General features: G+C 38.0%; 1 protein-coding gene across 3 annotated transcripts; it reads right to left on the minus strand.

The window, feature by feature from the left end:
- Positions 1-8,575: 8,575 nt before the first annotated feature.
- LOC147382852 (protein ADP-ribosyltransferase PARP3-like) lies at positions 8,576-12,875 on the minus strand. Of its 3 annotated transcripts, XM_086427685.1 has the most exons (6): positions 11,702-12,875; positions 10,645-11,429; positions 10,200-10,345; positions 9,935-10,026; positions 9,169-9,311; positions 8,576-8,888 (listed from the first exon to the last, which is right to left on the minus strand). In XM_086427685.1, the coding sequence occupies exons 3-6, from the start codon at positions 10,255-10,257 to the stop codon at positions 8,873-8,875; spliced, it is 309 nt and encodes a 102-aa protein (XP_086283811.1). In that variant the 5' UTR covers positions 10,258-10,345; positions 10,645-11,429; positions 11,702-12,875; the 3' UTR covers positions 8,576-8,872. The 3 variants fall into 3 exon arrangements, 2 of the variants coding, with proteins under 2 accessions (XP_086283811.1, XP_086283810.1); XR_015173333.1 differs by having other exon boundaries at positions 9,169-9,551; positions 10,645-12,875; XM_086427684.1 differs by having other exon boundaries at positions 10,645-12,875.
- Positions 12,876-12,881: the final 6 nt, after the last annotated feature.

Below are 12,881 nucleotides of genomic sequence, written 5' to 3' on the forward strand. Positions count from 1 at the left end.
TTGAGGTATTTGGATTCTTCATACTGGTTTAGAAGAGTGCTGACGAATGTGGGTCGCTACTCTTCAATTGTTCCGAGATTTACTTCTTTCAAGTCGTCGATAGTGGTTTGTCCGCCTTCTTCAAAGACCGGTGGAGCATCTTCGAGTTCTTCATCTGACGACGTAAAATCTTCTTCAGAGTATTCCTCAATGGTAATATGATTTACAAAAACAATATCTTCAGAATTGTCTGTTCCAATAGTTGAAGCTCGACTGTTACTCGTTTGGTTTGTGAGGATGATGGTGCGTCGCTTCACAATCAATGCATCCGATATTGAGACCTCTAAAGCTGCTTGTCGTTTCATGCGAGATGGAATAGTGCTATGCAAGCCATTACTATCTTTATGCTCCACATGTTTATTTATTTGCTTAGGTCGACGTCGCGATTCTCTTCGTATTTTTACTCCAACATTCTGACGTAGTCTAGATAGAGCAGATGCACGAGGTTTATGAATTTGTACATCATGATGATCATCTAAAGCACCCAATCGGTCAAATACCGACGTGGTCGAGATGTGACTACCAATTCGATCAAAGATCGATGTTCGTGGAACTGGTGTTTCTTTTACAGACTCATCGATGACTTCTACTGTAATATGTTGTGAAGAAGCCGTCTTTATCTTAAAAATTTTGATTGGAGCCTCTAGCGTATACCCTAGCCCTGCTCGTGTGAATAAAACTCTTTCTCCAGCTCGAACGAGTTTGACTTGTGTTGCAATTAAACCAAGAATTTGATTAGTTGATAGTAGTCTACCTAATCGTACGGGTTCACCTTTTCTGTAACCATCAATTTCGAATAACTTTGAAGTTTTAGGACTGAACCAACTTTCAGACTCAACCTTCGCAATGTTTTTTGTGATTGATGTAGTTGGGATAATACTTTTCATGAGTGTCTTTATGACGTAAGATTTCCGAAGTGGTGTAATTGGTAGGGTTAACTTTTCTTTTAGTATCTCCAATTTGACTTTAGAGACAGAAGGCTTAGTCTTTGAAGAAATCTCTTCGAAAGGTGATTGTCCCGGCTTTCGTCGCGATTGTGGCACGTAGCGAAGCATTGGGGTTGGCAATACAACTGTGGATGACGCGTCCACCATTAATTGACCCACCTTGATCTGTCGAGTTTCTGGTTCTTGTTTCTTACTACATTCTTTCTAAAGCGGAGGACCAGGAGAAATTTCCTCTGCATCCTTCGTAGTATGCTTTCCTTTGTCGGATTTTTGCTTACTAGAAGGAGGTACCGAAATTGGAAGTGCTTCTTGAATGACATCCCCTTAAAAATAGAATTTCGCATATGCAAAATACGTTTCTACCTTGTCAAATGGTTGATTTTCGACTATTACACGCTTATACACACCCTTTTGATAATACTTGAAGCATTGATGTAACGTGGATGGTACTACCCCAGTTTCATGCAGCCATGGTCGGCCGAGAAGAAAATGATATGAAGTTTTACAATCAATCACGTGGAAGAGCGCTGTTGACTCTAAATTTGCAATAGAGAGCTTGACTCTTATCATGCCGATCGCACTTTGATCTCCTAAGTTGAAATCCTGAATCATCAACTTACTGCGAGCAAGTTGATCCGATGAGATGTCAACTTGTTTCATAGTACGAATTGGCATGATGTTGACCGTAGAACCACAATCAGGATGATTCTTTGAATTTTAGTTTGCCTCACATAACTTGTAACATAAAGAGGCCGATTGTGAGGTCGAGACCCTAATTGGAGATCCTCGTCAGTGAAGGTGATTGTGGCCATACACATACTGTCTTGTTGTGGATCTATGTCAGGTTGAACTTCCTATTTTGAATCAGTTGAGCTTTATTTTGAAGTAAGCTAAACTTTTTGGAATTCACTGGACAAATCCAAGTCGACTTGCGAATCTTCTATTTTCGAGGTGCTATTGTCTTTCTCAAGTCGTTGATCTCCATTACTGGAAGTAGTAGGATGTTCTTCGAACCTATCACCGACATCATCTTCTAGCATTTCTTCTTCCACTTGATGACATGAAACCGTACAGACCTCCTTTAAGAACTTCTTGGGTAAGAATTCTAGAAGTGTGATCGGCACACGAAGTGGTTGCTGAAGGATGTTTTCGGGGTCTGCGGGCGGAATTCGGAAAGCCTTCTTCTTTGTTGCTCTCTTTAGTTTCTTTGACCTTGTACTTGGTTTTGACCTTCTTCTATTTCTCTTTTGCTTTGGAGTAGAAAGAGTCGGTACGTATGTAGGACGTCTTTTACGACGAGTGACAATTGTCCACCCTTCGTCATCAACTAAAGTAGACTGTGAGATACTCGACTTTGAATTTGAAGTCGGATGAGATTATGGTCCTTGTTGAAGTGAAGTGGGAAATGTGATGATTTTTCCTTGTTGAAGCGGGATGAGCCTTTTCAACATCAGAATGTACGGATATGAGTTGTGATGGTTTAGGTAAAACTTTGGTGATCTGAGGATATGAAATCTGTGTAGCATACTGACTTGTCAAGAGTATTGGATCAAAAGATTCAAAAGTGACAGAGGTCATGTTGGAAGTAGCAACATTTTTGATACAGTCAAGTTCAATTTTTTCTTGACGTGTCAAATCCATAATCTTCTCTTTGAAGACGAAGTATTTTTCAATCGGGTGATTAATCACCCTATGATAGCGACAATATTTCAGATCATTGTCGCGACCTGCTTCCTCGGGTCGTTTGGGCAATGGAAGTTCAATGAGCTTTAATTTTAACAGCTCTTCGAACATGCCTAAGACATCAGCATCAGGAAAAGGGTATTCCTTCGCCTCAAGTTCTTTGAGAGTTTTCCAAGCTTTTCCTTTTTCTTGTGTTGAATCAACTTTTGGCTGATCTTCTCTTCTCCTACCTGTGATCTTGACAAGTTTGCTGGTGGTGGTAGATAAGACTTCTTTAGTTTTGAAGGACTTGCCATCCGTCTTTTCTTGCCTTCGAGGCTCGTTTGGTCGTGGAGTCTGATGCACAACTGTACTCTGTTCCATGTCGTAGACTCGAGTAGCTAGCTTTTCAAAAGTGTGTGGCTTGATTCCTTTCAAGATGTAAAGGAGTTGCCAGTGCATCCCTTGAACACACATCTTGATAGCAGAAGATTGGGAGAGTCGATCCATGCAGTTGAGGAAAAGATTTCTCTATCTCTCTATGTACTCGATGACTGGTTCATCCTTCCTTTGTTTGATGGCAACGAGTTCTACCATACTCACTGTTCTTTTAGTGCTGTAGAAGCGGCCGAGAAACACTTTTTCAAGTTGATCCCAACTCTCTATTGAATTGGGTTCCAAGTCAGTGTACCAATCAAATGCATTGCCGCGGAGGGAACGAACGAATTGTTTCACCATAAAATCACCGAATGTACAGGCGTTGTTGCAAGTTTCGATGAAGTGGGCAATATGCTGTTTTGAATTGTCTTTTCCTTCGAATTGTTGGAATTTTGGTGGTTGATATCATGCCGGAAGACGCATTTGTTCGATGCATTGAGTGTAGGGTTTGGAGTAGACCAATGAGGACTGTGGCATGCCCCCATACTGAGCACGAATGGTGTCAGTAATCATTGCTTGCAGTTGTTGAACAGAAAGCGAGGCAACAAACCCTTGTGGTGGATCTCGAGTAGCTTTTCGTGAATCAGAATAGTCTGCTTGTTGTTCATCTTCGTGCGGAGCCATGTATGCTTCAGGGGTGAATCCTGGAGGATGTGAGGGTCCAGCACTCGACTCATTCTCTTTGTCTTTCTGCTCCAAACGGCTGTTGAGAGTGTAGACACCCCATTTTTGCATCCGCCTGATTAATCAACTCGTCAACCCGATCGTAATAATTCCCAATGATGGATGTGTATTCCATTACTTTATTTTGTTATCAGATATGTTTCAGAAATCCGGATGAGGTATCTCAAACTGACAAAACCTTAGAAACCACGCTACGCTAGGAAAATACGACTCTAAAAATATAGAAATCATCATCTTGCAAACAAAAAGAAGCTTCACGATAAAAATCACTAAAAATGACAAAATTATCAAAATACCCCTAACATCAAAACAACCCTAGAGCCTACGTTACGATTAGAAAAATCCTTTCGAACACATAAAATAACAAATCGAAACCAAATAAATCATTTTGCCAATTTTCACAGAATTTGACAAAATTACGAAAATACCCCTCATAAAGTTCACAACCATTTCACATAAAAAATTTCATAAATGACACAAACTAATATTTCCATTGAATTTCTTACGAAAAATCAATTCTAAAACATCCTAAAACATTAAAAACCGACTTAAAACGTGAAAAGTCCTCTCCGGGGGTAAAACAGTAATTTCACAATTTTCATAATTAAAAAATTCAAAATTAATAAATAAAACATTAAATAATTAAAGTGAAATATTAATGAAATTAATTTAAAATTTTGAGTCAAAGAAATCGATCAATCGAGCTCTCAAGCAAAATTGTTGAGGGTTCGTGAGATATCTCTTTAAGGACCCCTCCATTTGGGGGTCCAAAGAATTAAAAATAATGGAGGGGGGTTCTCCAAAAATTTAAAGTCAATCAAGCAAGACTGTAGTCAAAGTATTAAAGTCAATCAAGTGAGACTAAAGTCAAAATTAAAGTCAATTAAGCAAGACTGAAGTCAAAATATTAAAAGTCAATCAATTAAGACTAAAGTCAAAACATTAAAAGTCAATCAAATAAGACCAAAAGTCATAATAGAATTCTAATTAAATAATAACTCTATCTAATAGAGTTCTAACTTAAAAACAATTATACCTAAAACAATTATAATTAAAACACAATTCTACCTAAAACAATTCTAATTAAAACACAATTCTACCTAAAAAATTTTTAATTAAAACACAACTCTAATTGAAAGATCTCTAATTAAACACTAACTCTATCCAAATCAACCCTAAAAAACATCTATAAATAGAGGTGCTCACACCCTATTTTCGTATAAAATCATAAACCCTAAGAGAAGTAGGTCTAAAAGCCCCCCTAGCCTTCCATAAACCCTAGTTTTGGAGTCCCAACTCCTTACCTAACATCCCCCCTTCGATTTTAGCATAAGAAACGCCTAAAAACCTTCCAAAAACATCATAAAATCCGTAACAAATTTGAAGAGTTTAGATCCAAAAATAAGGAGATACCTTACATCGGAGATCCGAAATCAAATCCGAAAATAGAACGAAGCAAGGGAGTACGGTACAAGGAGCTATTTTTGTCAGATCTGAGGGAATAAAGTTTACTGTCGGAAAGGTATATTTTTTATTTCTTTTTATTTATTATTATCTAGGTTGTTAGCAATGTAATTTATTTGGGAAGTTAGTAGAGACCGGCTTTGACTGGGCGGGGTTGGTGCCTAACACCTTCCAACCCCGTAATGTGATCCCCAGACTCTTTTTCTCTTTCGTAGATTAGTTTGCTTTTTTAGAGTCAGTTTGGTTCCTAGACCTTAACAACTAGGTGGCGACTCCCAAACCTCAAGGGTCAAAAGTGGATCCGCGCACCCCGCGGATCGAGGGCGCTTTCAGAGAGTTGCAATTTGAATATCTTTTTCTTCCATTACTTTTGTTAACTTGTTGATGGTGTCTGTCATTTGAGCAACTTGTTCTTCCATCGTTAGAGCTCCAGCTGTCATCACTGCTCTGATGGATGTGTGAGTTTGTGTCGGAGAAGTGATCGATAAAGATCTAGACGATCCCTCGCTTGACTTCGAATCAGATCCAGAATCTGATGAGTTGTCTTCTACCACGTTTGCCCACGATTCCTTCGTGGTAAGTGCTGTTTTTGTGGCATGTTTCTTGGAGTGATGCTGGAGAGGCTCCGTTAGCTTGATTCCACCAGTCTTTGTCATTGTTCGTGTCACATGATGATCGCGACTAGTAACCTGATCAGATTCAAGATTGGAAGAAAGGATTTTCTTACCTTTCTCAGTAGCGACAGATACGATAGCGTTAACATTGTGAGATGCCATCGATGCTTTAGGTGATGTTCTTGCAATTGACTGAAAGAAGAGAAGTTGAGATTGTCCCATCGGGCGTGTCATAAATTTGTGGACAATAAATTTCTATGGATCTACCTCGAGATTCATGAAATAAGATCGCAAATGATTTTATTGATTTTTGATGAAAAGTAGATACAGATCTCAATGTTTCCTCTGATTAACAGTCAAATACAAAAATAATAGTGACGATGTATGTAGCTTTTCTTCTCTCCGGGCTCTGCACTTTATCGACTGAGAAGGATGCTTTGACGTTGACTTTGCTTTGTGCTTGATCTTCTGTAGAGGCTTCTATAAATTTTCTTCTCTCCGAGCTTCGCGCTTTATCGGTTGAGAAAGTTTTATTGACTTCCGGAGAAGGGCTTTATGCTTGATCTTCTCTTTAGTCGAAGTCCGGATCTCTGAAGAACCTTACTTTGTCTCTGGAGGAGGGCTTGAGAGCTTCTTCCTCTTTAGAGGGAGAGCTTCTGTCTTCTAAGAGAAAGTAATCCAGATCCCCTCTCAATGAGAGAGGCTCTTGTATTTATAGACTTAAAGGTAATTTAGCTTTCCAATTATACCCCCAACTTAAAGAAGTTTAATTGATTTGTTTAAGAGGCTAAATTTGTCCAAATCCCATTAAGGATTTTATGGATTATTATTGGGCCAAACTCATTTATTTAGGTATAAGGCCCAATATTTAATATGGATCACTTGGGTTTGCTGGATCATGGGCTTTATCTCAAAAACCCAAAACCCAGGCTTGTAAGAGGCACATTCCCATTTAATGGACTCAATTTTGATTTGAGGCCCACTAATTAAATTAGGGACATTTGTTTATAACAATTTGTAAATGCCTCCTTGAAATTTTGATACCTACAGGTCCATAACAAAGAAACGGTTCAAACCCGTTTCACAATGTTGTTCCAAATTCACTATTTTCTTGTAGTGGATACTCTTGAGAATCTATAAATAGAGGATCCTCTCAAGGTTTGGGGATCCTATTTGAAGGCCTAGAAATTATGCAAAAATACCCTCTCAACCTCTCCAAGAAGAAGAACAAGTCGAAGATTACAATCCAAGGGGGATAGATATAGTGTAGTTTTCTTTTGTTGTAATCCCTCAGTCCCACTTCTATCCTCTTCACTCTCTTCTTTTCTTTAGTTGTAGAAAGTTCTAGATTGTTTGAAACCCTTTAGTTCAACCCGACATACTAATTCCAACCTCATGCATGGTATGTGAGGAACTTGGTATGAAGGTTGAGTGAAGGCCAAAATAAGTGTGGCAAGATGCCAAGGGTGTGTTATTTCTTTGGCCCCAAATTCATGCATCATGTAGCTATAATGTAGAAAATGGCAAAAGGGACGAGACGGAGGCTTGCAATATATCGTAATCCATCTAAGAGAGTTCTGATCAATGAAAGATGAATGCCATAGTATGGAATACCTACTCAATTCACAAGACAATTTATCGAGGTGATAAAGGAAGGTGGTTAACGTCCAATTCAATCGGGAATGTATGATTTTAAGAACTTCATTCAAAATACGGATCTTATTGATGCTGGTAAAATGTTTACATGCATAGTGAACTAATAGGAGGAGACAACTCGTATTTGGATCACCATCCAATTATTCTCTCTTGAAAAAGAGCCATTGTTCCAAGACAAATCCGTTTTGTCTATTTTTGGGCTGACAATGATTTTCTCGAGCAGGTACGAAATTCTTTGACACCTAGAGCTTTGGGTTCTCACTATTCAGGATTTTCGTGAAGCTGGAGAGGCTCAAAGGAGACTAAAAGAAATGGATTTTTCATGGAGAGTATTATTCTGTAGGCAATCAACTTAACATGTATTGCTCTTATGACCTATGTTTTCAAATTTCCATCCAATTTGCCTTTGTAATTTTCTATATATAATTATACCTAAATTATGGTTAATTGAATTGAAAAACTATTGCCCAATTTTATACCTAACAAGCAGGGGGTTTTTGTGAAAAGGCCGTAATATATAACATAATCATCAAGCTTGATATATCTAGAACATATGATCGATAAACTAGAGTAGGGGTTTCTGCTCACGGTGCTTCGTATGCTTGGTTATTCTGAATTGTTGATCAGATTGGTTAGGGGATATCTCTCATCAACACATTTCTTTATCTCCTAGTTTATTTATTATTAAAAAAGAAAAGAGGCCTAAACAAATTGCTGGAGGACAAGTAGATTGTTTCAATGGCTCTAGAGGCATCCCAGCACTACAACAAAAAAATGGAAATTAAGAACGGTTTGTAACCGTTTCTAAGACTGGCTGAATTGGTTGAAAGACCATCTCTTATCGAGGCGTCGTTAACAACTTAAAACAGCTGTATAGATCTTAGGATTTGGAACGTTTAAAAACCGTTCCAGAACTCAGAAATTCATCGATTTAGAATCTGATGTCCTAAGTCTGAGATGTTAGACAACGGTTAGAAACCGATATCTAAAATTGTCATAAACCCATATCTAAACTTTTTAAAAGAAAAAATTAAATTTTAAATTTTTTTTCTACATACTTATTAGTCGCGGTCAAAATAGACCCAAATAGAGAACATCGAGAGTCTTTATTATATTAATTTATGCACAAAAAGAGTTACAATGAGTCATAATTTACAAATCCAAAATAAAAAATATCCTACACCTGTGTTAACCGATATACCTATTTTGGGTTGTACACGGCGTACTCGTTATAATCTAGAGGACTATTATTGTGCCCCGAGGGGACCAAGGGGCCACACGGCACTATAATGCCTTCCTTCAAGATGAAGTGCTCCGACTCATCTGATTTCTTCTTTCCCAGGGCTTTCACTCCAATCTTCTTCTCTTCTAACAACTTTGTGTCCTATAACAAACAAGAAACAAGTTTAATTAACAAAAGAAATGTCTCCTTTTAACACCAACTTTGTAGTCGAGTGATGTTGGATTAATAAAACAACTGAATGTGTACACAGATTATGGTAGCACTTCTAGACCCCAAAAAGAACAACTTCAACAATCTCACCAAACCTCAACATTGCACTTGTAAATCTTATAGAAGTTATTCCAAAAGAAGTATACATGTCTATGCTATATCCCAAATGAGCTCTGGATTACTCATGAACTTTTCAAAAATATAAACTTACCTTGGGTGGGCTTGTAATCTCAGTGATTTGATCTCCAGAGAAACGACCGTCAGAACCAAGAACTCTTCTGATCTATCGATTGCTGTGAACCCATACCTAGCAGCCTCGACCGCAACATCAAAGCATACAATTGCCTTGTCAAACTACATGTCAAAAATAAAACCATTACTGATTTAAGATTTTTAATAGATATAGATACTTGAATGATACTGGAGACCAAGTTGGGCCAATTAAGTTGGAATAAGTGTTTGGGCTTCTAATAAGTTTCCTCCACACCATTATCAAAATAAGCCTTGTCATCACACTTGTAGGAGAAATAGCCATTCGAACTTCTTTAACAGATTGATCAACAGCTCCTCCATATTCTTGACCACCAAAAACATCTGAGACAAGAGAACCACTTGAACTCCAAACAAACATGTGAAGATTTCTTGTACCTTCTTCAGATTTCTATTGAGTTTGCCCATTAGGCTTTTTAGTTCCAAAAACAGCTTTAGAACCAGTTGGAGAGAACATGCCAATAAACCAAATTTCATGATGAAATATATGTGGAAGCATTCCTTTACAATCAAACTAGCTGCTGAAACAATCTAAGTTGGGTGTCTTTTCCTATGTTGGATTCAAGTTCACCTTCATCAAAACTAGATATCTTCCTAAAAATATAAGAGCTACCCCTTACACTCTAAATGACTCCGACTTAGTATACATGTGGTAGGTATGAAAAAATGATTAATCGAAAAAAAAAAAAAGATGGAGATAAGCCTACCAACTCTTTGAGTCGGCAAATGATTCCAACATGCACAACCTCCTCTTCATTGCTCAGTTCCAACAACTGCCTCTGGGATGGCATGGAAGAATCTGCAATTTGTAGCAAACTAAAATTCAACAACAACAAGAAAATTCATAAACATGTCTCAATAATCAAAGAGGTTTCCATGAGGAAGGTTTATAATTTCAACACAGCAGAATCTAAAATATTTAAGACAAACGATTTGAAATGAAGCCAAAAGTATCTCTCAAGTTGTACTTACATATCATGCCCTTGATCATTGGTAAGAGCAGTCTTTGCAACACATTAGAATGCAGCATCAATATTGGAATCCTCTTTTGCTGAGGTCTCAAAGTAAGGTATGTTTCCCTTGGATGCACATGATTCTTTCACTTTCTTCTTAGAAACCTGTGCAAACATAGATAAATTTAGAACCTAATACAGATTCTGAATCATTTGGGTCTGTGTACCAATAAAACATTAACACTACGTGAAAATACCCAAATCTCGACGGTCCAGAACCATCAAATTATGAATCCATTCGACAATCTTAACCATCAAATGGGCCCATTAAATTGGGGCTTGTCGAAAAAATATTCGGCGGCTGAAAACCATAGAATTTTCATAAATTCGACGGCCTAAAACCATCGAATCTGAGATCAAACATATATTCGACGGGTATAGGCCGTTGAATATGGTATTCTTACCATAGTTTCGACGGAAAAAGGCCGTCGAATTATCTTAAACACCAATCAGAACTCATTTTTTCGTGCCCAAATGCTTTTGTCTTCAACCCATACCTGCAAAAAAAATCACACATTCTTATCCATATCCCATCCACATCGACATTCACATCCCATCCCATCCCCATCCATTGACATCCCATCCACACCAATTTGCATTCAATTTATAGTATCAAAGAATAATAAGATTTAAAAAAAAATACTTATATAAGTCAAAAGTTTAATGTCACGTGTTGGAAGAATTCTTGAGATCATGTTCACATACATCAATGTAATGAAGTCTAAAAAAAAAATCTGGTTACTCTTGATGGCATGGACCTAAAACAACCAAGCTCAATCATATACAACGAGTTTTCTCCGTTGAATTCAAATTCCATAGTAACTTGAAAGACCTCTCGCCATCGAAATCCAGAAACACATTCCGTGCTTCATGTTGTAGAGGAGCCAAACTGGTTGATGTTTCCTAAAACAAGATCATCAGCAGTTTTAGCTGCCTAGGGACCCATCCAGCCACTGCTGTCTGTTTCTAGATCCAAAGGCACGTCCCGCCTCACCATGGGCTGAAGGACTTTAGACTTCTTCCTTGCTTCCGTAGCAACCTTGGAGACTTCTTCTGCATTCAAGTGTGCCAACGCCCATGGATTGATCTTTATAGTCTCGGTGTTCTTTTTCCTAATCGGTTCCTCTCCCACAATCCTCTTCCCTGACAAACTTATAGACATTCTTGCATCGGGTGGAACTACGTCAAACTGGAGAAAACAATGTAATGAAGATCATGTTCACATACATCAATGTAATAAAGTCTAAAAAAATCATTTGCCAATTGGGATGTAAAGGACCTACTCATGTATTTACTCTCAATTAAGATTATATTACGTCAATAAAATATGCATCTTCATGCAGCTACCAGGTCAGGGAATTTGTAAGAACCTCAAGCAAAGGGAAAAATTATGGTAATCACGTGCAAATGCAAGCGCACGCGCCACCTCTACTTGCTAATGGAATAATGAATCCTACTCACCATATGTCGTGATTGTGGATCTTAATTTGAACTATCTCTGCCCAATCACATACTGTGATGTTCCATGCTTGGAACTGTGGAGTAGTGGACTTGGGCTTGAGAGTTGGTGCTCTAACAGAACTGATCTGACAACAATAATCCAGAAATACTTGTTTTTGTGGGAGACCAAGGCCTCCCTCCCAATATAAAAAAGAGTAAAAACTATATCTGGAGAATAATACTGTCATTGAAAAAAATGGAAAATTCCTGAATTTTTCAAGGATATAGCAGTGCTAGAGATAAACTGATGAAGTAAACCAGAGGAAAATATTGGGGGATAGAGGATTTTCCTTTTCTGAATTAATAAATTTCCTTGGTGCGAGGGTTTTCTCGTCATTTAATTTTAATGAGGTAAGCATTTCAAGAAGAAGAAAACTATGGGAAATATTAGCAAGTTTATTGAACTTTGAACCCAATAAGATTTACACACGTACATATATAATAGAGAGTGAGTGATGTGATTTGGTCTCCCAATTATCTCTAACCTCTTAGGCCTTATATATGTCAAAATACTCTTAATTCGACAGCCCAAAACCGTCGAATTTTTTATAATTCGACAGCGTCACACGTTGAAATGGGCCATGTCGAAAAAACAATTCGACGGTTACAAGCCATAGAAAATATTTTTGTCGGCCTTAAAAACCGTCGAAAAAATTAAATTCGACGGCTTAGAGCCATCGAATTACAATAAAGAGGCTATTTCTTAATAATTTGCTTTGTTTTTCTGTTATTCGGGTCCACTGTCTACATCATAAACCAGCCTCGGCTGATCTACCTCGTTGATTACGCCTATTTTCACCCACCTTCGCACCTTCAAGTCTCGTTCCATAAGTTCATGGGACATTCTAGACTAATTGGCACTTTTGTTGAATTTTTGCTTGATTTCCAACACAAGATCCTCAAGCGTTCTGGGCTTGGTGAGGAGACTTACGTCTCCAAAGCGTTGCATTATGTCCCTCCATGCACGTCCATGGCTGCAGGAAGGGAAGAAGCCAAGCAGGTCATATTCGGTGCTTTGGATGCTTTGTTCCTTAATACCTCTATTAATCCCGAAGACATTATGATTCTTGTAGTGAATTGGAGTTTATTTAATCCAACCCTTCTCTTTCAGCCATGATAGTTAATAAGTACAATGTGAAAG

Source organism: Akebia trifoliata, chromosome 16 (assembly GCF_017979445.1).
Source record: "Akebia trifoliata isolate Shusen 1 chromosome 16, ASM1797944v1, whole genome shotgun sequence".
Taxonomy (NCBI): domain Eukaryota; kingdom Viridiplantae; phylum Streptophyta; class Magnoliopsida; order Ranunculales; family Lardizabalaceae; genus Akebia; species Akebia trifoliata.